The following is a 24,892-nucleotide window of genomic DNA, read 5'->3' on the forward strand; positions in this document are numbered from 1 at the left end:
ACTTGTTTATACTGCTCTATATATTATACACTGAAATATAAGTAAAATATTTATATTCCAATTGCTTTGTTTTATAATTATACTGTAAAAATAGAAAAGTAAGCAATTTTTTCAGAAGTAGTGTGCTGTTGCACTTTTGTATTTTTATGTCTGATTTCTAACCAAGTAGTTTTCAAGTGAGATGAAACTTGGGGTTATGCAAGACAAATATTGTTATACTGAAAGACCCATTATGATGCCTATACTTACACTATTGAATGCTGTATCACTTGTTGTTCTTCTTCACTATTGATGGCAGCCAGATCTCCTCCTATCTCTCTACAAAAATCTCGAGCTTCAAGCCATGATTTCTTTTGGTTTCCTTCTCTCACAAAAGGCTAATGATATATTTTACAATTAAACACTGTATATTATGTTATATGCATTAAAAAAAGACATCTTAACGACTTTCCTGTATGGGGATTTAAGACAAACTGAGAAATCAAATAGCTAATCATACAGAAGTAAATATATTTGAATTGGATTACAGAATGCCCTGTTCAGATAGTCGGCTCTTTCACTGATAATTGACAGTTAAAACAAGACCTAAACATAGTCTATACACTAGCTTGTTATGTTTGCACCATAGCCTGGTAGTCTCTGAAGTTTAGACATTCTTTGTATCTATCTGCATGTATCCAATTCATTATTAGTTTGGAAATTTAATACTTACTTTGAAGCATGAACTGATATTATTGTTTGAATCCCAACCCATGGGGCATTTGAAGTAAGATTTTTCTTTTGGAACAGGAGGATGAAGGGTCATTGCTTCAGCTGGTTGTTTGCAGAGAAATTTTGCCTTTTCTTCACAGTCCTGAACATGCCATAGTCCAGATGCACTTCCAGTTCTCATTGCTACACACCCTGGCTTTCTTCCTTCATGAGATGTAAATAAAATTAAAATGCACACTTTTTTTTCTTTTTGTTCCTCCTGTAATTTGCATATCTCATTTTATATGTTTTATGAGAATGAAACCTGTACTGAAATTGAGTAATGGTTATCTGGCTGCTCGAATAAAGAGTTTTGCAAAGTGACTTATGTAAACTGAAAAGACTAGATCGGAGTTGTCCAGCATCTTAACTCCTGCTCTAAAAATTTTAAATCTCAAATGCATGGGCAATCATTGGTATTTAAAGGATACCCTGCTTAAGTCTTTTCTGTGACAATGCAAGTAGCTGGTAGTCTGAAATGATCGAGCTCCTACAAATAGCTTCTGAAATGCTCACACACCCACATACTCACCTGACTTTCACATTCTTTATTTGGCAGTATGTGGTCTCAGAGCCTGAAAGCCATTTGGAACAATATTCTATGGACCACTTCCATAAAGCAACCAGTTTTTGTCAAACTTTTCTGTGGTTCTGTTTATCATATATATGTATTATATTATTTAAAAGAAATCTTAATGCAAGCTGTCTAACCCAGTAATAAAGAGATAAGAGGAACAAAATGGATGAATAGATAGGAGCATGGAAAGCAGATACAGAAACCACCTGAGAGCAGCTAAACACATGCCTGCAAATTAGTCAACATCTTACAGCCAGTCTTCTGTAGTACTTTTTCTATCCAATCCATCCTCCTTTCATTCTCTACACAAGGTAGCTTTTACCCTTGTAAGGATTGTGAAAGAAGAGCTACAAATACCTTTGACTGCAATATATATTTAAGGAATTATGGGGAGGAGGTGAGCAACCCTCAGTGGCAAAAGAACAGGTTAAGGACTATTAAGAAAAGCTGGGCATGCACAAGTCCATGGCTCTGGATCTAATGCATCCAAAGGTACTAAGGGAGTTGGCTTATGTGATTGCAGAGCCATTGGCCATCATCTTTGAAAACTTGTGGTGATAGTGGGAGATCTTGGACAATTGGAAAAAGGCAAATATAGTATCCATCTCTTAAAAAGGGAAGGAGGATAATCCAGGGAACTACAGACCAGTCAGCCTCACCCCAGTCCCTGGAAAAATCATGGAGCAGGTCTTCAAGGAATCCTTTTTGAAGCACTTGGAGGAGAGGAAGGTGATCAGGAACAGTCAACATGGATTCAACAAGGGCGAGTCATGCCTGACCAACCTGATTGCCTTCTATGATGGTTCTGTGAATATGGGGAAAGCAGTGGATGTGATATATCTTGGACTTTAGCAAAGCTTTTGATACTGTCTCCCACAATATTCTTGCCAGCAAGTTAAAAAAGTATGGCTTGAGTGAATAAGGTGGATAGAAAGGTGGATAGATCACCGGGCTGAATGGGTAGTGATCAATGGTTCAATGTCTAGTAGACAGCCGGTATCAAGCAGAGTGCCCCAAGGGTTGGTCCTGGGGCTGATTTTGTTCAACATCTTCATTAATGAGCCGGATGATGGGATGGATTGCACCCTCAGCAAGTTTGCAGATGACACTAAGCTGGGGGGAGAGGTAGGTACACTGGAGGATAAGGATAGGGTCCAGAGTGACCTAGACAAATTGGAGAATTGGGCCAAAAGAAATCTGATGAGGTTCAACAAGGACAAGTGCAAAGTCTTGTACTTAGGACAGAAAAATCCAATGCACTGCTACAGGCTGGGGACTGACTGGCTAAGTAGCAGTTCTGCAGAAAAGGACCTGGGGATTATAGTGGATGAGAAGCTGGATATGAGTCAGCAGTGTGCCCTTGTTGCCAAGAAGGCCAATGGCATATTGGGCTGCATTAGTAGGAGCACTGCCAGCAGATTGAGGGAAGTGATTATTCCCCTCTATTCAGCACAACAAATGATTAGCGAGCTGGGGCACATAGCTTACAAGAAGAGGCTGAGGGAACTGGCCTTATTTAGTCTTCAGAAGAGAAGAGTGAGGGGAGATTTGGTAGCAGCTTTCAACTACCTGAAGGGGGGTTCTAAAGAGGATGGAGCTTGGCTGTTCTCAGTGGTGGCAGATGACAGAACAAAGAGCAATAGTCTCAAGTTGCAGTGGAGGAGGTCTAGGTTGGATATTAGGAAAAACTATTTCACTGGGAGGGTGGTGAAGCACTGGAATGGGTTACCTAGGGAGGTGGTGGAATCTCCATCCTTAGAGGTTTTTTAAGGCCCGGCTTAATAAGGCCTTGGCTGGGAAGATTTAGTTGGTGTGGAGCAGGGGGTTGGACTAGATGGCCTCCTGAGGTCTCTTCCAACCCTAATTTTCTATGAGTCTATGAATTCAGTCTTGGTTAGTATCTCAAAAGCACACAAAGGAGAAATGCTTTGGTCCTGGCCAGTTGGAAAAACAGAAAATAGTTTGGAATCACAACCCAGAGCCTGGGAAACTCCTTTTAATTCCAAGAGAAGCTAAGGAGAGTGTAGCCCTTAAAGGAGAAATCTATTAGATGTTCATGGTAGGTCAATGAGACACGGGCCACACAGACCTGGAGCCTGATTCTTTGCAGTGGTGCAAAAATAAGTGAAAAGTGAACAGAAAATGCTACCAGATCAGAATGACAGTATTTACACCCACTTGACCCTGGTGTAAATGGCTATACATTGTGCAGGCCAAAGGAGGATCAGGCCCTAGTACTTAGTGGTCTGTGATACTTGTTCATAAACAACAATAGCGAATTTCGGGATTCTAATCCTATGTTTTGGCTTTTTGTCTTGGTGGGTTAAAATCCAACTAAACTGATATAAACAGCAGATCACTCATGACATCTTTCATAGTGGTATCAAGCTGGCAATAGAGTCATATGTGACAAATTTGGAACTGCTCTGTAATACTGTGTGAATAATATATATTGGCCTCATTTTGGGGATGTTAACTATATGAATATATTCGGTTAACTTAGTAGAGGGCAGTCTTGGAAAACAGGCAGAAAAGAAAAGAATGACTCAAGCTAGCCACTTCTCAGGAAACATTCAACAGTTGTTAAGAGACAATGCCACAACTATTAGCTTGGATGGTTTGACCTTCTCTTCAGCCAACCTGCAAAATGTTTGGACCAGGAAGGATGAAAGTCTGGCAACACAGAACAAAAGAACTATAGCCAAGTTAAAAGAGGGACAGACTCTCAAAGCAATAGTTAGTTGAAGGGAACCAGACTAAGACATAATAAACTGTTGGGTGAGCTGAAAGAAGTTAGGCCTGCATAGGTTAACATCAGGGTCTAAGATAAGACATTTATAATAGATATACATGAAGACGGTTTGTTGTTTTAAAATCCTTTTTTTCTCTAAAGAGGCTTTGTTCCTACAATATTCAAATTAACACTTTTTTCAAAAGAAGGCTGTCTGAGCTAGAGTAGAGTAAATAATTAATGGAAAAAATCACTTCCATTTAAACTTACATGATCTTTTTTTCACTTTTTTTCTCCCCGAAATGAAAAAGATGGAAAAAAATGATTTTGAGTTGAAAGAAACATTTCCTTCCATTTGAAATGACTTTTTTTCTGTTTTACCTTTTGTTTTGGGTGTTTTTTCATCCACACTTTAAAAAGAAAAGAAATACCACCTAGTTTTCAAAATGAAACTCTGCTTCTGAATGAAAAGTCAAAATACTTTGTTTTCAAATGGCCAAATAGTTTGGATAACCCCCAAAATGCATTTTTGACAAATTTACTATTTCCCTCCAATATTTGCCCAGCTCTAATCTGATCTCTGTATATCACTGGTCATAAACTCCTCAATGGAAGAACTGCAAGTGCCCAAACTCAACCAGATCTGTAGGGTAATAGCAGTTGATACACAGGGTCCTGTAGCCCAGGATAGGCCAAAGAGTGGGAGAATTGTGAAATTCTACCCTGGAATAGGTCAAGGCATGTGACCTAATACCTGAGCAGGAGCACTCAGAGAAACCATAAGGGCACAGAGATGCAGCTACCACTGTAATCATGGCAACATTCACTGAAGATGTATTTGAGAGTTGCTAATCAGTCTATACAACACCCCTGCTGAAGAATGAAATTTCACTGGAATTTCAAAATTCACTTTTGAAAATGGATTCAAGCCATGGGCTCCTCTACATGGTATAGCAATACACTCTGGTCTGAATTCTAATGTGCACCAACATGTTGCACGCTAGCAGGCCCACGTAGACCCTGTTGGCATGCACTAAATGTTCCCTAATAGACATTAATGAAGTAAGATTAAAACAGTACTACATTGACCTGCACTAGGGAACTTTTAGTGCATGCCAGCAGAGTCTACAAAAGGCACCTAGCATGCCCCATGTTGCTGCGTGTAACAGGGTATACTGGCCCTTTAAGAGTAGAGGGGATCCAGAAAACACTGTTCCAGGGAGTTGGAATGAACAAAGGCTGAAGAAATGGCCTGGTAGTGGAAAAGGGGAAGCAGTCCCAGGGAATAAGGAGTTGGATACAGGGAAAACCCCAGGACGCTGTTCTGTTAAGGGCCCAGTACCGGGAACCATGGAATGTAGAGTGGGGCAGGGCTCCCCTCTCTTTCAGCCAATTTGGAGGAGCTCTCTGGAGCAGGACAGTAAATTGATTGCCTTCTTCCTTGGAAAGGATGGGGGAAAGGATGAGGGAAGAGATGCTGGCAAGAGAAGAAGCCAGAGCCAGAAAGCTGAACTCCAGGGAGAGACAACCATGAGAAGCAACCCTGTGAAGAGTGGGCTGTGGCAGAAAAAGAGCTCTGTGTGGATGGTGAAAGAGAACAGAGATAAGTGCGACCCTTTGGATTGTAGTGATGGGACTTTATGGGCAGGACTGTTTATGGGCATTAAACCAACCCCAAGTGGAGGGTGGTAGGACTTATAAAAAACGCTGTAGGGAGTCTAAGTGGGAAGAACAAGGGAAGGCCACTGTAATGGGCACTCTGACCAAGAGAGACTGCTCAGGAAGTGGCAGCCCTGTTGCCATGTGCATTAGAATTCACACACCTGTGGGATGTGTTGCTGCACAAAGTAGACAAGCCCATGGAAAATATCTATGACAAAACATACCAGGCATTGCTGAATTCCAGTGAGTGAATAGAACTTCTTCACCATCGGTCCACTTGAAAGTCCCTTGTTTCTCAACATCTGAAAGACCGATCCAAAAATATTTTTCAGACCTCAGCCCAATCAGACTAGTTAGATAGGCTTGCTCATATCTGTAAAGAGAGGAAGTGGCAAACTGAGATTAAGCCTGGTTTTCTCATAATTTGTAATGTCCACAAATGACTGAGATTTCAAAAGCTTATCAAGTGTTGGCACAGGTATATTTCCTCTCTGCTGCGAGGCACCACGCCTCTCTATAACTGCTTAATGGTGTTCCAGTCTTCAATGTCCTTTACTATTGTATATCCCTCTTTCACTTTCTCCATTCTCCCAGACCCTTTCAAACTAACCCCTTTGAGCCCTCTCTTTCATCCGGGATCGCTGTCTCTCACCTGCAGGTCCTTCATTTGCTCCCAGCTCTCATTCTGACTTTTTCATGTTTTTCTCTTTCTGCTTATTTTCCCCACTTTGTTCTTCATTATCATGCCATCATCTCATGCTGACACTGCTCTAAAAGCCCTCTTAGGCTTTGATTTAATTTACCGACTTGCATTTGGATTTTTGTTTTGGATCTGAATAATCCTTGTATTGCTGGCCCTCTGATAAGGACCTAGCACCCCAAGCTATTGTGATACACTTGTAAAATTTAGTTTCAATAACATTTGTTTTCATGTGAAAATGTCTCTCTGAGTTACATAGTTTGTAGCATGAGTAACTGCTGTACTGAACAATAGCTCTTATATAGCAGAGACAGCCATGGCAGGGGGTGATATCTGGTAAAGCGGAAATGCGATTTTTTTCCAAAACAAAAATGTTTTTTTTCTTCTCAACTGTAATTTTGTAGAGCTCCAGATGCAAATGGCTTTACTTTCTACCTGTCTGGAGAACTGTCAAAAGTGAACATATCAAAATATAATAGTCTGAAAAAAACATGTATTTTCTGAGTAACTTCTCATGAAATAGAACATTTTTTGTATTGATTCAAACTTTTTATATTTATCTTTTTTAACTCTGGAATTTCTTTTTGAAAAGTTCTTAAGTATTTTAGAAATTTCTAAGATTATTCCATTAAAAGCACAAATTTAAAAGTGTTTTTCATACCGGTCTCCAACAGTTGTTAAATAACCTTTACTCCGTTCACAGGTTTTCTTTGCCTCTGAAAATGTTACAAATGTATGTCCAATCAAGTAACAGTAAAAACCATGTCTTTCCCAGCCCTGTCAACATCAATCAGGAATGACCATGAATTAGTAACAGATTGTGATATAATATGTTGACTATACTCTACCCTTGCAAAATGATATATTAATTTGGAATCCAATAATAAAGTCACAAAAGTAACTAAGCCTAAGTAAACATCCACAAACCTACACATCAAAGTGATGATGCATTATCCTCTTTTGACACTTAACAGCTGATAAATAGGTGTTACTGTAGTTAAAAAAATTATAACCATACAGAATAGAGAATTTATTCAACAATAGAAAAAATAAATAAATTAATCAATCAATGTCCTTGATCAAAATAGAAGATGGGAGTGTTTGTTTTGTAGTGCTGATATAGTTGATGTGGAAAGAACAGTAATTCAAAACAAATGTGAATATTTGATTAGGGTTTCCTCTATCTATTTAATTAAGTTGTGTTGACTAAACTGTGGATGTGTTCACACAACAATGCTCCTGCCACCAATTTAACTCTGCTTCTACACTGACATCATAAAACCATATCGACAAGCTGCATAGAGCTTTTTGCAATAAAGTTAGAGCAAGGCAGTGTCAGTGTAGATACTGTGGTTGCTTGTCACCCTACGTGGCCTCCAGATGGTGTCCATCATGACTGCTCTGGTGAGGCGTGCACCCCTCCACCTTTAAAGCCCAAGGAATTTTTGAAATTTCGCTTCCTCACATTGCTTCTTCCCAGCTGACCATGTTAGCTTTCTGTAGCAAATGTGCTCCTGCCTGGAGTACACAGGAGTTGCTGGATCTGTTGGGCCTGTGGAGAGAGGGTGCTGTGCAGTTGCAGCTCTAATCCAGCCATAGGAACTTTGACATTTACAAGCAGATTGCTCGTGGTATGGATGAGAAGTTGGCATCTATCGCCCTGCCGCTATTAGGGAATCCAGTTGCCACAAAGCCATCCACTATTTCCAGCACATTGCCCAGAGTCCCTGACCTTCATAGCAGGAGGCGATTAATGGGCCTGCACACTTGAATCACTGCAACCCCCACAATGGACTTCCCAGCGCTGAACTGATTAATGACTGATTGGTAGCAGCTTGGAGTTGCCAGCTTCCACACAGCGATCACCACATGCTTTTCCACTGTTAGGGCAGCTTTCATTTTGGTGTCCTGGCACCGCAGGGTGGGGACGAGTTCCACACAGAGTTCAAGGAAGGTGACTGTGTGCATACCAAAGTTCTGCAGCCACTGCTTGTCATCCTGTACCTGCATCACAGTCTGATCCCTCCACTCAGTGCTTGTTTCCTGAGCCCAATAGTAACAGTCCACCATGTGCAGCACCGTGAAGGCAAACATCAATCTTGAATTGTTTCTGTCCATAGCACATAGCACGGCAGGCAGCATGGATTCCTGTTCAGATTTTCAGCTCATATAATACAGCAGGATCAGCTTTGTTATGTTCATAATGCTTATCACAAGACTGGTGAGCAGGGCAGGGTCTATACTTTCAGGCAGAGATGGGGGGCACAAATTTTACAGTCACAGCTGAAAAATGGCAGGAAATGCAGTCAGAAGCCCTTGAAATTATTGGATAGAGAAAACTGAATCATGGGGTGCTGAGCCCACCCCCATGATGCACTGTGATCCATTCCCAGAAATCCTATCAGGAGAAGGTGGCAATTTGCAGAGTGGGATAGCTAAAGCACCAACTGTGGACATGCTCTGTCAACACTAGGAGCATTGTGTGAATTTGCACAAGTGATGTAATTACAGTGATTTATGATCGCTGACATAACTTAAGTTGACTTAACTCTGTAGGTAGACATGGCCTAAGAGAGACAAGGTAGGTGAGGTAATATTTTCTATTGCGTCAACTTCTGTTGGTGAGAAAGACAACTTTTGAGCTACACATGTAAGCAGGGTTTGAATGAATGCTTCCCTCACAGCTAGCTGGGAGGGAGAATGACTTGAGTGTGTTTATGTAAATACAGTTTGGTCCTGCTCTGCTTACATATTCAGCAGATAGAGTGGTGTCAAAGTGATCAACTTTGGCTGGGGTTGGGTACAAATCACCTTAGTTTTGAATGTAGGGATAGTGAAATATGGTTACCAATGTTGTAATTATTGTAGGAATTCAGGAAAGCAGGACTGTGCTTAACCTGTCCCAAATGAGGGGGCCCTCAGTTGAAAGAACCTTGATAAGCCAGGGGCTCAAAAGTCAGAGTCCTGTGAAAGGAAGATGGGTGGGAACAGGTATTCCCAGCCAGGAGGATGCACACTCTCATCAAGGGTCCTCTCTAGACTGGTTTAATGTGTTCCTCCCCACTGTTCACAGAACAGAGCTAATTAGGCACCTCTTCGTTATGTTAAATGCCCTATCAGAGCTGAAATCAGTTGTGGTAGGACTGTGTTTCTGCCCAGCCTGCAAAGAGCCAAAAACCACTAAAAGACTGATGTGCAGAGGTCACAGCAGAGGGGCAGGTGGCAGCAGAAGGCGACTGACAGTCAGCTGGTGAATGAATGGCTGGTACCCCAGAGTGGAGAGGCGCAGCCAGAGCAGTGAGCAAGCCACCAGCAGGGCAGCTGATGGACACGCGCGGTGACAGCAGTGAGCAGGCGGTCAGCAGGGTGGCTGTCAGAGAAGGGTGGTGAGCAAGTGCCTGAGCAGTGGAGCGAGTAAGGTACCTCTTTAGCCCACCCAGGTGGGGAGAGGTGAACTCTGCAAATGCACCTCTGAACTCTGGGTCTGCACTGACCAAGGACAGTAACCGTGAGTGCGGTGCAGAGAAGGATTGGGCATGTGAAAGGGACTTTTGGGTTGCTGGACTTAAGAACCTGAGGGGAAAAGGACACTGCACAACCTACTTGGAGGTGGGTCTTTTACTCATAGTTTATGTATATGAACCCTGTTTTTGGAGTTTTCCCAAATTAATGTTGAGTTACTTCCCTCCTTTTATTAAAAAATTCTTTTCTACACTCAGATTCTGTGCTTGTGAGTGCGGAAGTATTGCCTCTCAAAGGTGCCCAGGGGTGGTGTGTAAATTTCCCAGGTTACTGGATGGGGGCTCGAGCTGGGTCTGTGTTGTATCAATGGAAAGGAACCCCTAGATATTGAACCCAGCCCTGGTTGCTGCTGGCTTCATCTGGCAGAAGGGTAACACAAAAATCTCTTCCTTGGGGCTGGAAAAGGTACTCAGAATGCCACAACTGAATACAAGGTTGAACAGATAGTTCAGCATAAGTAGTTAACACATACTCTAAGGGACCATTCAAGGTGAAGTGGCCCATTAACATCACCGAAGTCATCGGACAAAAAGGAACAATTTAGTTCAAATGGTTTAAAAAAAAATTGAAAAATTGAAAAACCAAAAGGGATACATACAGGAAATGGAAGGAGGGGCACATCACCAAGGAAGTATATATGGGAACAGTGCAAGAGTGTACGGACAAAATCAGGAAAGCCAAGGCAAAGAATGAGTTACACCTGCAAGAAATGTTAGAGACAACAAGAAGGGTTTCTTCAAATACGTCAGACAAAAATAAAGATCCAGGGTGGTGTGGGTCTGCTGCTCAAAGTAGAAGGTGAGCTGGTAACAGAAGATGATAGGAAGGCAGAGCTGCCCAGTGCCTCCATTTCTTCAGTCTTCTCACAAAAAAGAACATGTACCCAGATGACTAGTAAAGTTACCATAGACAATAAAGGGGAAGGGATGCAGATCAGAATAAATAAAGAACACATCAGAAATCTTCTGATCAATTTCAATGACTTCAAATCAGTGGAGCTGGATGCTATTTAACTGAGGTACTGAAAGAACTAGCTGAAGGAATCTTGGAGCCACTCGCAATAATATTTACACACTCATGGACGACAGGTGTGGTCCCAGAAGACTGGAGAAGAGCTAATGTAGTGCCCATCTTTAACAAGGGGGAAAAGGAGGAGCTGGGAAACTATAGACCAGTCAGGCTGACTTCAAAACCTGGGAACCACTAGAGCACTGTATAAAATATTCAATTTGTGAATACCTGGAGGATAAAGGGGTGATCACTAGCAGCCAGCATGGATTTACCAAGAACAAATTATGCCAAATGAGCTTGATTTCCTTCTTTGACAGGGTAACTGATTTGGTAGATAGGGGAATGTGGTGGACATAATATATCTGGACTTCATCAAGGCCGTTGACACAGCCCCACATAACATTCTAATAAGAAAGCAGGAGAAATGTGGGCTCAACAGAACTGTCATTAAGTGGATACATAATTGGTTAAACAACCACAAACAAAGAGTAACTATTAATGGAATGAATCGGATTGGAGGGAGGTCTCAAGTGGGGTTCCACAGGGATCTGTTCTGGGTCTAGTGTTGTTTAAAATCTTTTTTGACTACCTGGATGTAGGAATAGAGAGCATACTGATCAGCTTTTCAGATGAAACAAAGCTGGGAGGGTTATCAATACTTTGGAGGATAGAGCTAAAATTCAGAGGGATAAATTGGAGAACTGGACTATAGACAATAAAATGAAATTCAACAAAGAAATAAGGTGCTACAATGTAGGGAAGAAAAACCAAATTCACAAATACAGAATGGGGGAAAACTGGCTTGGCAGCAGTACAGCTCAGAAGGATCTGGGTGGTGTGGTGGATCACGACCTCCAATGCGACGTTGTAAAAAAAGCAAATGCAATTTTAGGCAAGTCATGGGAGGTGATTGTACCACTCTACTCAGTGCTGGTTAGGCCCCAGCAATACTGTGTCCCATTTTGGTCATCAATGTATAGAAAGGATGTAGAGAAACTGTAAAGGAGCCAGAGATGAGTGACAAAGATGATCAAAGAGATTGAATGCTAACCCTGTGAGCACAGGCTGAATTAACTGGGTATATTTAGGAGATAAAGAGGCGAGGGGAACGTACTAGCAGTCTTCAAATATGTGAAAGGCTGCCATAAAAAAGATGGAGAAAAGTTGTTCTCTTTTGCCGTAGAGATCAGTACAAGAGGCAATGGGTTCTTCAAATTATAGCACAGCAGATTTAGATTAACTCTCAGGAAAACCTTCCTAACTGTAAGAACAGTAGGACAATGGAACAGACTGCCTCGGAAGTCGTGGAAGCTTCGTCACAGGAGCTTTTCAAAAAGAGGCTGGAGAGCCGTCTGTCTTGGATGGCTTAGACACAACAAATCCTGCATCTTGGCAGGGGGTTAGACTAGATGACCATTGCAGTCCCTTCTAATCCTATGATTCTATGATATATTAAGAAAAATGAAAGGAGGGGAAAGAGAGAAAAAAAAGAACAACAGGAAACACAGTAAATTGTTTTAAAATGGTTTCATGAATACAGTTCTAGTGCTTAGCCATTTCTAAAAATTCAGATTCGCACTAGTAGAACACAGCATCATTCTGCACCCATTGAGAAAGTGATGCCACACAATTCAGAAATCCCCACACTGTGCTACCCAATAGCTAATTACACAGTGTTGTAATATATGTACACCAACACGAATCGTGTATGCCCAAAGCTACAATACCAGTTTCTGTTTCATTCAGAGAGGGGTGCATGTGTCTGAAGGAATTCAAATCAAATTTAGTTTAAATGAAGGACCACATTTTTTTCAGATTGAAAATCATCAGCAAATATAAACTACAATGTCCTAGTCAAAAATACAAAAATACCAAGCTATTTCAAGGGTGATTTTATCTGATCTAAACATAATTTATTTTGTCCCTACCTTCTGGCAGCCAGGATCAATGTGCTTCACTGTTCCAGGAGTGTCTTGCAATGGACTCTTTTTGCAAATGTATCCAAATTTCTTTTCACAAACACTGTCTGCCCAGTATCCATCCTGAAGGCAGTTTGGGAAGAAGATTGTCGGTTAAGAGGAACTAAAATTCTTTACACAACTGCTTATTTTCTTTCTTTTTCTTTTTTTTTTTGTAACATTCCTTTAAAAATAGAAAAGAAATATGCTTATTATTTTTTCCCTGAAGCTAGTCCATGAATTGATTCATAAAGAAGCTACAGCTGTTGAATTGAGCTGGCCTGAAGCCTGGGTGCAGAGTTACAAGGATTGCTGGATATGCTAGAGAAGTAAATGTATTATCGTATCTTAATACTGATCTAAGTTTCTCTAAAATTTAAAGCATAAACTTGCCGAGCAACTAGAGATATCATCATATGGTATTATTCTAAAACAAGTTCTCCAGTTTTTGGACATCTAATTGAAAATAAAAAACAGAAAGAAAATATGTTGTTAATGCATAGATATAATTGCATTATTTCACCTGTCCTTTCATAACAACACAATCTTCTTGTCTGCTCTTTGCAGTGGTTGGTTCTCCATGGAGCCACTTTGTGTATGTCACAGGCATCTTATCACTCCATTCAAAATACATTTGAATCCTGAGGTCATTCAAACCAATCCACAGCTCATCAATTGGCTCTAAGAACATAAATTCAGCTATGTTTTTATCTGCATTGTAATAATTTTCAGGAGCAGATTTTATGACGATGAGCTGAAATTGTTACATTGCATTACAAAGCCTTTCCAGATATATTGGCAATGATGTCTACTTAATGTCTATTTCATGTTCATTCAAGAAGAGATAGGAAATACCACCAGGAAAGCAAATTATTCTACTTAGCAGCAGTATTGGCTGCTCTTTTTGTGACCACAGCAGTTACCCAATGCTGCAGTAACTGGGGGCTGTGATTTCCTTCAAAAGATATGTTGTAAATTAACAGCAATGATAAGTTAGTATCAGTTATCTGGTATCGTTTATGTATATTTATGTGTGTGCTTACCTGTAAATATCCATATAAATTAAATATAAACCATTAAAAAGCTACAAAATTTCTAATTTTTAAAATTATCCACATGTGCATATTACTGGATAGTGGAAATACTCACTGTACCCAAGCTGAGACACTATAAAGCTGTGCTCTTCAATGTTGTGGATACTGGCCAGATCACCATCCTCCTTTCTACAGGAAGCCAAGGCTTCTTTCCACACTTTGGGCTCCCTGTGAATCACATAACAGTGACCTGTGTATGGCAACCAGTCCTCTGGGCATTTACTAGATGCAGAGAGTTCTACAATAAATAAAGTATCAGAGGGGTAGCCATGTTAGTCTGGATCTGTAAAAGCAGCAAAGAATCCTGTGGCACCTTATAGACTAACAGACGTTTTGGAGCATGAGCCAACTCTGCCCACATATCTACACCAGCAACACCATCACAGGACCTAACCAGATAAGCCACACCATCACCGGTTCATTCACCTGCACGTCCACCAATGTAATATACGCCATCATATGCCAGCAACGCCCCTCTGCTATGTACATCGGCCAAACTGGACAGTCGCTACGGAAAAGGATAAACGGACACAAATCAGATATTAGGAATGGCAATATACAAAAACCTGTAGGAGAACACTTCAACTTCCCTGGCCACACTATAGCAGATCTTAAGGTGGCCATCCTGCAGCAAAAAAACTTCAGGACCAGACTTCAAAGAGAAACTGCTGAGCTTCAGTTCATCTGCAAATTTGACACCATCAGCTCAGGATTAAACAAAGACTGTGAATTGCTTGCCAATTACAAAACCAGTTTCTCCTCCCTTGGTTTTCATACCTCAACTGCTAGAACAGGGCCTCATCCTCCCTGATTGAACTACCTCATTATCTCTAGCTTGCCTGCATATATATACCTGCCCCTGGAAATTTCCACCACGTGCATCTGATGAAGTGGGTATTCACCCACGAAAGCTCATGCTCCAAAATGTCTGTTAGTCTATAAGGTGCCACAGGATTCTTTGCTGTTCTTACAATAAATAAAAATATTTCAGAACAATTCAAGTTAGAGCCTGGAATAAGTGTGGTTAAATTTGAAATTAATTATGCAATTAATTAAAAATAAAAGCAGAGTTAAGATACTGGAAGTATTTTTTTTCTTATTCTGCATATAAATATGTAAGGCTATTAGATCTATCTGCTATGATACACAGAATTTGGGGTAGAAAATATAAACACATTCAACCAAGACTGAAAAAAATGGGATCAATGCCAACTGGATTTCACAGTCTGAAAACATCAACACTGCAAAATGTGCAAATTTGGACAAAATGATGTTTTATAATTCCAGATGTAATATTTTCACATGATGCATTGCATCTAATTATGTTTTGTATATTATCGCAACAGTAGTGAAGGGTATGCTTGTCTTCATTTTGGATGGAATGTGGTTTGCAGGGTGTAATGCATAGGGAAGCATGCTATGGCTCACCACCTTAGGAACATTCTAGAGAAGGCCAGGGGGAGGTGGTTGAGCTCAGCACAGGGAATGAGAAACTATGAGCATGTGATAAACAAATCCATTTATGGAAAGGTAAAATCTGATTGGTTAGATGTTCATGTTATATAACTTGTTATGTAAGTGCCATGTGCTATAAAATAGCAAGGGGAGGGGCTCCTTACAGGAGGGACTCTGTCTGATTTTTTGTACTAGGGGCTCTCCTTTTGTACATATTGAATAAAGCCCTGCTGAATTGAATTGCATCAAATCGCACTGAATCGCATGGCATAGAATCGAAGTCCCTTGATTCTACCCAGCATCAGACTCATTGTGAACCACAAAATCCCAACAGTAGCAATTATCTTTCTGTATATGTTTACTTTCTACATCATAGGTTCTCATTAAATAGTTTGTCAGAGACAGGATAGCTGCCTTTATTTTCTCAGAAAAGTGGTGCTGCAGTAAATCGTTCCCTTTGCCAGTTACAGGTTCTAATACCTAGGAACCAATTCCATTTGACTTTATCAGGTGGTGATATGAGCCCATACTGCAGTCTTTATAGGGCTTCCAGTGATGACCCTGCTGCTTGCTAAGGCCCAGATCCAGTGACCTCTCAAGTCAAGGGGAGTCGTTCTTGGAAGTTCAGAACACATTGTAGCAGGTGCTAAACATCCTAAACTCCTATTGGCTTCACGTGCGGAAGCACAATCCATTTTACTTCTTTGTGAAGTTAAATTATGTCAGGATGTCCATGGTTTGGATGGTCATCTCTGTTTTTATAAATAAAAAAAACAAAAATAAATTGTTTAAACTTAGGTGTGATTTGAGTTCTAGAAAAGTTGCCAAAGATTAGACATCCTACTTTAGAAAAATTAAATAATGGTGTTATTCCTAGAGTATTTTAAACAGGGGAATGGGTAGAATGGTTTGTTCTGTGCAACCAGCAAAACAGAACATATGCAATTTTTAAAAAGAATTACTTTTGGATGAAGCAAATTTGTAATTTCATATAAATAAAAATGCATTTCTGTTGCATAGCTCTGCAGACCAAATCCATACAATTTAAATAAAAAGCTTTTACTGTAATTTTTATTGACAGACCTACCTGAGGGAAGAGAGAAAGAATCCAAAGTGGAGTTTTCCCTTTTACAAATATAGCCAACTTTCTGATCACATTCACGGTTTTCCCATTTAGCATCTTTTCTAGGATTTAGTACTGCACAGATTTTCTCAGGTTCCAGGGAAGGATTTCCTTCGAAAAATGAATTCAAAGCCAGTGAAATTCCTCATAGGCAGTGCAAATCCTCATGATTGTTTTGTTTCTTTTCCCATATAGATTATGGACTCAGCATTTCATCGGTATTATTATTTTTATACTGTAGCTAAAGAAATGTGTTCAAAAATAGCTCTTTACTTGACAATGTCCCCTTAAACACTTATGATAAAATATGAATTACATAACATCTGATGTAATATTCAACTGGGGTCAGGTCATACTGGTATGACTGCTGAATAGTGAATGTAATGAGACAAATTCTGCCCTTATTTACTGTCATGAAATCTGAGGACACAATTTGGCCCAATATTTTTGTGCACTGCATATTCTCCTATTGATTCTTGTGCATGATTTCAGCTCATGCTAGGAATTATGTACATATGTATTGAAAGAAGAACATACCCCAGTGTTTGAATAATCAGACACTAACAATTAAGAGGAATTGTATGCATTAAAGGGAAACATTCATATTCCTTTTATAAATTCTATTTGTCTTTTAGAAAGTAAAAGAAGATAAGTAGAAAATCATATTTGCTAAAATTATTGGACACGAGAATTTTATTATTGACCTATATAACCCATTGTCAAGGGAATGCAGAAACAACCTGGGTGAAGGCTGTAGGAGGCCAAGGCACAAGGCTCCCCTACTTCTTGAATAAACAGGGTGGGGCAGGAAGTTTGATGGGACCAGCAGGGAATAGACAAACCCTGGAGTCGTAGGGAAGATAGAGACAGGCCTGAGTCTGAAGCCGTCCCCCAGTCATGGTGTCAGAAAAGGTAGGTAGCCATATGCCCCAACACCAAAGGAACTTTCAGATTTGGTGAGGGTCAGGAAAAGAAAATCAAATACATTTTCTCAGGAAGCAAATATAATGTTGAATAAAATTGGGGTTTGTGAGGCAGTTGAGATCATAACAGGAATTTTGAATTTGAGCCACCTCATTGTTACTGTGATGACAGTAGAGATTACTTCAGGGCTAGAATGTAAATGCACAGGGACTCAGATGGTCAAAGACTCTTTAGGATATAAAACAAGAAGAAATGCCCAAAAATAAGGAGGAGAAACTCTGAAAAAGACTAAAACTCACTGCCACTGAGAACTGACACCTTGAGATGCTCTCAGATGGAGATGGTGAAGTTTAAGGGGCACCAAGAGAATGTTGGATGTCTTAATTGACTCAACATTACCTCTAAATACATGCCTTATGCAACCCAGCCATTACCCAGACAAAGGCTCTGTAGGATTTTATTGCATTTTACTTTTGATATACGATTAGATGATGATTTCTGTTTTGTTTTAGTTTTTTATTTTCAGATTACGTATTAAAGCATAACTCCACTGTCAAATCTTTAAAGTGGAGCTCAATGATGATCTATTCACATGGCTATCATTACAAATGCTATATTTATATGTCAGATAGTACAAAATTGTAACTGAGATCCACTCAACAGTCTAGCTGCAGATTTTCATCCTTAAAACCATTCTAAAAATTATCCATACCTAGATCCCAATTTAAATATCTGAAAGGACTGCCGCCACTCCATTGCCATCCATAGTTGAAATTCAGACTGTTAAGTCCAATCCACAGAGCAGATCTCATCCTGTCAATTAAATCTAAACCAAAAGAAATTAAAATACATCATCATATATTAGTTGTAAAATACTTTACAGGCACAATGTTTTGAAGAGGCTAATAGATGTCTGTTTAGTGGTTTCCAAAAGTGTTTGCAATAAGCTTTGGCAATGAAAAGCATTAAGTGCTGCAAATAATATTTTTATTACTAAATTCACTCTAAGGTTTGATGCAAAATCATTCAAAGGCTTAATTCAAACAGAGCCTATATTTATGTGCACAATATTTATGTGAGCTGCTGACAGGGTTAATCCAGTCAGGTGTTTCATATGAAAGGAAATTCCCAGAATGCTGTATGTACTGGAATTTCTATATGAGAACAGCTGAATTTCCAGTACTGTAAGCTTATAAATGGCAGTATCTAGTGTAAAATGCAACAAAACAGCTCTTCCTTCAGTTTTAGCATATCAAGGACATGTCCTAAATTGCTTTTCTTTGAGGTTGATATCCTTGTATTTACTGCAAAGGGAATTGAATCAGACACTTTCTAAGCCATTTGAATGGTAATTCCACATCACGTTTCAAAAACATCACTTTCTGCGTTTAGGTTTTTTTCCTATGAGTTAGCACATATTGCTAATATTCAAAAGTCTCATTAATTACAATAGATGATTAAACCTCTGAAAAGTTAGTGAACCAATATTGAAAAATAACTCGTCTTCACTCAGAATTGCTTCCATAATTCACCTCTCAGATACATTTGCTCATGTATCTCTGTGATGCTTAATAATTCTGCATTCTGTTGCTGGCAGCTTTTCCTTGCTTGGTGCCATGTTAGAGCTGATTGGAAGTTTATCTGGTAGTGGGTGCCTGTCAAAGGGTCTGTAGTCCAAAATCTGTGAGTTTCATTATCTGCATGAGAGAAGTGGGATGCAATGTTGACATTTATTCTGATTAATACATATAAAATGTATGATAAAATTTAACTGTGAGTGTACTTGTAAAGTTGCACTATTCCAATCGAGAAAACAGAATCCTTTCTTTAAAAGTGGGAGTCTGTTATTTTGCTCCATGGATGAAATCCTGACCACACTGAAGTCAATGGAATAAGCCATTAATTTCAACGGGGCCAAGATTTCACCTGATATATTCAGTTTCATAGCTCAAACGTGACAATCTTCCAAAGAAAGAAATACAATGGGGCAAATCCTGCACCTTCCTCCATGGCACTACACAGCCCCAGTCATAATAGATTTAACATGGTTCCACAACAAGGAGTACAGAATAGGTAAGAATTTGGGGTTCCTCCCCGGAATATCTACAGTCTCATACATGACAAAGCACAACTCTTGGGTGGCTCCCTGTGCATTTCCATGCTGCCATATTTGGGAGGTGGGGTTAGGCAGGCCAAGAAAGGATTAGAGTTGACTCAACAGCCATTGCAGCCTCAGGAAGGAGTTATTTGTTTCTAGTTCTATGGCCACATTCAGCACTGGTTAAGGCAGATTCACAGCTGCTTTGCGTCACAGGAGAGGCACAAAACAGTCACAGCAAACTGGTGAATCTGGTCTTTGACTTTCTCATTCTGAAAAAGCAAGAAAATCAAAAGCAAATGATGACATTGATGCAATATGAAGGCTGAGATTGCATTTGTATTATCTTCTTTAAATTCAGAGTTCAGCTTCCTAGTGTGACCTTCTCTCTAACCTCATGTGTGTATCCATTTCAATAGGGTCATGGAGCCAGAGAGTTTAGGGCCAGAAGGGACCACTAGATCATCTAGTCTGACCCTCCTGTAAATCACAGGCCACGAACACCACCCAGCACCCAAACACTAAGCACAACAACTGAAATCAAATCAAAGTATTACAACCCACAGAAGATTAAACTACTATATGCTACAGGCAAAGAATACGACAGACTGAGGTGCACCAGTGCTGGAGGCCTGTACCCCCATGCTGCAAAGAAATGTGAAAAAAACCAAGGGCACTGCCAATCTGACCTGGGGAAAATTCCTTCCTGACCCTACATATGGCTATCAACTGAGTATTTGGATCTCCAGGAAGATTGTAATGGCCTGATTCTACAACCCTTACTCATGCTGGGTCAGGTCCTGTGGCCCATTCTATTCCCTTTCACCACATAGGAGACTGCTGACATCGCCTAAGGGGATATAGATCTAGCATAGCCAGCTCCTATGTCTAGGGTACCCAGATAGCAAGTATGAAAAATCAGGACAGAGGACGGGGAGAAATAGGCACCAATATAAGACAAAGCCCCAAATATCAGGACTGTCCCTATAAAATCGGGACATCTAGTCACCCTACCTGCAAATGCAACATAGGGGGCCTGACAAAGATGTAGAGGCAATATGCTGCTGCTATCCATAGCTGGCAGTAAGGGAAGTAGCCCCTGAGGCAACTGATAGTGGCTGCCTGATTCACTTGTGGTTTTATGCTGACTACAATAGAATTTAGAGTTGCCTAGAGATACTGCTCAAAACTCTGTAATTGATAACAATCCCGAATTAGCCAGAGTTCTTTTATATGGCTGCCTCTACTGCACTAGATTTCACATTATTACCCTGTAAGAAATGTTATAGGGTGGAGGTAGAGGATGATGCAAAATAAATCCGTTCAAGTTTTTGCCTTGTGAACATGACACTGTCAGTGACATTTCAGCAGTGTTGTTCTGTTTCCTAAATATTATGCTATTATATACTCTAAATCAACATTCAGAGCTTACATTTTAACGGGCAAAATCCATACAATTGGTCTGTGTCAAAGTCTGCTGTTGTTCCACACCATAGCAAGCCATCTGACCTGGCAGCATCTGTACACTCAGCATACCATTTACCACTCAGCTTGAAAGGGAATACACAGGGTGCCCCATTGGCATTTCCTAGCAATGTAAACAAATCTGAGGATACAAAATGATAGGTCAGTATAGGAATAGTAATAAAAATAAGGAAGCTTGAGGTGCCCAACTCTCTAATCCTCTGTATCACACCTGGGAGGGCCACTGCATGCATGGTCACTGATGGCCAACTGTTACTCTCAGAGCAGCATAAGACAGCCAAGGAAACACTGTGTGACTTACACATTTGGTCCGTGTTAACATTAGCTGTGGCAGCTGGAAATTGAATCTTCAGAACTCATGCTCATGAGCTGGTGAAAGCACCTAGTTATTTTCACTAACTTCATTTTAAGATAAAGTTCTTTGAATGGAAAAAAGAGTGTACCTTGTATAGTTTCATTTTTAACAATTGTATATTTTTAAGTAAATATCTTTTCAGTTCACTTTTAAAAGGACTTTTCATCTTCTAAAGTCACTTACAGCATTTGGAGGAACTGTACACAGAATTGATTTTCTTTTCTGATATTAATGGGCCATCAAAGTAGAAGTGTGAAGTAAGCAGAGGTAAATTTGTGCCTCTCATCCAGTAACTACAATGTACTTTACTAGCACATATACTGCAGCTGATGAGACTAACACAAGTTACATTTAATAATTAAAAATAATGTAATTCCATTTTTGTTTTACAAATAAGACAAGAAATGTTGCACTTTTTTTCCTTCATGGTGCTGAATAAATCATATCACGGTATGATTCCTGTGTAAAGTGAAGAGTATGTTTGCAGGGTTGGGATCGGGGCGGCTCCAGGCCCCAGCAGGCTAAGCGCGTGCTTGGGGCAGCATTCATCGGGGGGTGCTCTGCCGGTCACCGGGAGGGCGGCAGGCAGGGTGCCTTCGGCGGCATGCCTGCGGAGGGTCCGATGGTCCACCGGAGCTACGGGACCAGTGAGCGGCAAAGCGCCCCCTGCGGCCTGACGCCGCGCTTGGGGTGGTGAAATGTCTAGAGCCGCCCCTGGTTGGGATGTATAAGCCTGGTCATGCTCTGCCATAGTCTCATATGAGAACTGAGCATGGCTGATTATACAATCAGATGAATATACATCAAATTACTCTAACACACACACACACAAATAAATTAGTTCAGAACAATAAAAAGATTAATTTTCAGACTTTACCTTCATAGCCCTGAGAGCACAAATCATCTGTGGTTCCATAGATCTTCCACTTACTCCTCACACCTGATTCCTTCTGCAGCATAACATTTCCTTCTTCTCTGCTGCCAGAGTTAAAAAAGAAATCTTCTCCTTGGATTGCAAGAAGGGTTTCATTTCTGCATTCCCAGTGCTGGAGTTTACTTGTCTTGTTACAAGGATACAGAGTGATCATCACCTGGTCTTTCTTTGACGGCACTCCCAAGCATAGCCTCAATGCCACACTCATCAGCTGGTGACCAGAGACCCACCTGAATTTTTGTGACTCAGTGTCCTGGTTGCAAGTGGCAGTTGTGACGGAGCTAGAACTCTGAGCTTGTACACAGCGCTTGAGGTCTTCATTATATATTAAAAATATTTCATTATCTGCAAAACAAAATGAGAATAATTAATGCATTTGGCTTGGAGAGAGGTTGAGAGGAAAACAGTAAGACGATGTGAGGTGTTGTTTTATTGAATCAAGAATGGGCCTTTTACTCATGGCAAGTGATTGTGGGTTCAAGTCCCACTTATAGCGACAGAGGCAGTATCTTCTGGAGCCCTAGTACGTAGGAAGGGAAAAAAAATCAGGTGTGACTTGTGCATACACAACACAAAGAGACAATCAAGCAAAGAAGAAATGTAAGAATTTATATTATACCTCATTTTAACAAAGCAGTAATTATAATGGAACTTTCTTTTTTCCTTTAACTTTGTCCCAAAAACACACTTCTTCCAAGAAGTTTTTTCTGATTGCACTAAATGCCCCAATAACAACTATGTGGGTGAAACAAACTTCTTCCAAGAAGCTTTTCTGGATGAACTAAATGCCTCAATAATAACTATGGGGGTGAAACCACACAATCACCCTGCTCTTGAATGAACTAACAAAGGAAAATGATAAAAGATAAAAATACCCTATCACCTGTGGGTGAACACTTTTCACAGAATGATCAAGCTATATCATACCTATCAGGCCTCATCCTCAAAGGAAACCCGAAGTGGGTCCAATAAAAGACGTTACCTCGCCCAGCTTGTCTCACTAATATCCTGGGACTAACATGGTTACAACTACACTGCATACAAAAATAATAGCTTGTTATCCAATGTTTCATTAGTGCAGTTACAGTAAGAGTCTAATATAACTTATACAATCAGATGATAGGCAAATTCCAACTGCAGCAATGAAACACAGAATGTGGAAGTATGGTTAAGCAACATTACAATTAACGTAAATAGGGAAGGCTATAACTGGTATTTCCTCTATAGAAGTACCTATGTTCCAGCTCCCTAAGCCTTCTACCTTTGGGGCTTACACAAGTGTTGAAGGAGCTCATGTGTAGCATTTTATATGAATTATTTAATGAACTAATTTTTATATTGTAAATAATTTGCTTATAACCATAAATCTCATCTTATAGTCAACACACCCTGCTCCAAGCTATGGCAAGGATAGGACACAGGGGCAGGATATAGTGTTAGATAGGAGAGTGGGGTACCTGGGTGTTCTTTGGGTGTAAACAGAGTGCTGTTGGGTGACAGCTGGGTGTTAGGGTTTTCAGGTAAATGTGTGCTACCTGGGAGGGTAGCTAAGGTGTTATTGGAGGGCTATGGTTGCTTGGTGGCTGGTGCAGAGAATTCTTGCCGGATGGCTGAGTCTGGCTGGAGGAGCCTGGGGACAATTCTGAGCTGACTCACATATTGGCACCACTTACTCCTGCTGGTTGTTCCTTCCCTGCTCAGCTCCAACAGGGGGAATTCAGCAACAGAAGAGGCAGAAAGGCTTCTTGGCCTGGCAAAGCAGGTGCCACAGGAGCCCCTTTGTGACAAGGCAGAACAATTACCCACAACCCAGCTGAGGAGGATCCATCTGAACTCCGAGAATGAGTGACAAGGCTGCCAAGAGGCTGAGCATCAGCTGAGGAAGCCTTTTCCTCATTTATTTGTTGTCATTGTGTATTCCTGTGTGGTCAGTGCCAGGGGCCTCTTACTTTGACCTCTTAGCCTCCACTGAGAAGAATAAATTGTTTTTAAATGGCTAAAACAAAACAAAAAAATAATGCGGGGGGCGAGTGAGGGGATCAATTGCCTCAATCACCTGTATAGATGTTAACTGTATCTTGTTACATTAACTTTTCTAAATCAAATGAATATACTGAACATACCTTAATGGAATTTCAAAATAAAAATAACCTCTTTTAGATGTATAATAGGCCTTGGCCCCTTTCAGCCCTACCTCTGATCAGTGATTTTAAACAAGTCTATTGCCCACAATTCCATGCTGCAGTTGTAGTGTGACCACAGAATTTCTTATCGAACAGAGCTCTACACACAACTATTGGTACCAAACATTCTATTAGGTATAGTTAAGACCGAAGAGAAATTATTCTATATTATCACTAAATGTTTCAAACTTGGGTATCCAAAATTAGGGTTCTAAATCCATATTTAGGCATCTAAATGGAATAATCCTCATTTTCAGATTCCAGAACACTCACAGCTCCCAGTGACTTCCATTCCTAATGGCTAGATTGTGTTTTAACATCACAGCTCTG

General features: G+C 40.4%; 1 protein-coding gene across 1 annotated transcript in view; it reads right to left on the reverse strand.

The window, feature by feature from the left end:
* The window catches only part of LOC127044527 (macrophage mannose receptor 1-like), a 54,838-nt gene that overhangs the window by 26,499 nt on the left and 3,447 nt on the right, over positions 1–24,892 (reverse strand). The window contains exons 2-13 of the mRNA XM_050939495.1: positions 22,323–22,724; positions 21,038–21,211; positions 19,040–19,204; positions 18,220–18,333; positions 16,548–16,694; positions 14,061–14,243; positions 13,435–13,622; positions 12,882–12,995; positions 7,082–7,197; positions 5,945–6,093; positions 713–915; positions 250–377 (exon numbers count right to left, since the gene is read on the reverse strand). Coding sequence (XP_050795452.1) covers positions 250–377; positions 713–915; positions 5,945–6,093; positions 7,082–7,197; positions 12,882–12,995; positions 13,435–13,622; positions 14,061–14,243; positions 16,548–16,694; positions 18,220–18,333; positions 19,040–19,204; positions 21,038–21,211; positions 22,323–22,724 — 2,083 coding nt within the window. The remainder of the gene's footprint in view (positions 1–249; positions 378–712; positions 916–5,944; positions 6,094–7,081; positions 7,198–12,881; positions 12,996–13,434; positions 13,623–14,060; positions 14,244–16,547; positions 16,695–18,219; positions 18,334–19,039; positions 19,205–21,037; positions 21,212–22,322; positions 22,725–24,892) is intronic.

Source organism: Gopherus flavomarginatus, chromosome 2 (genome assembly GCF_025201925.1).
Source record: "Gopherus flavomarginatus isolate rGopFla2 chromosome 2, rGopFla2.mat.asm, whole genome shotgun sequence".
NCBI classification, from domain to species: Eukaryota; Metazoa; Chordata; order Testudines; family Testudinidae; genus Gopherus; species Gopherus flavomarginatus.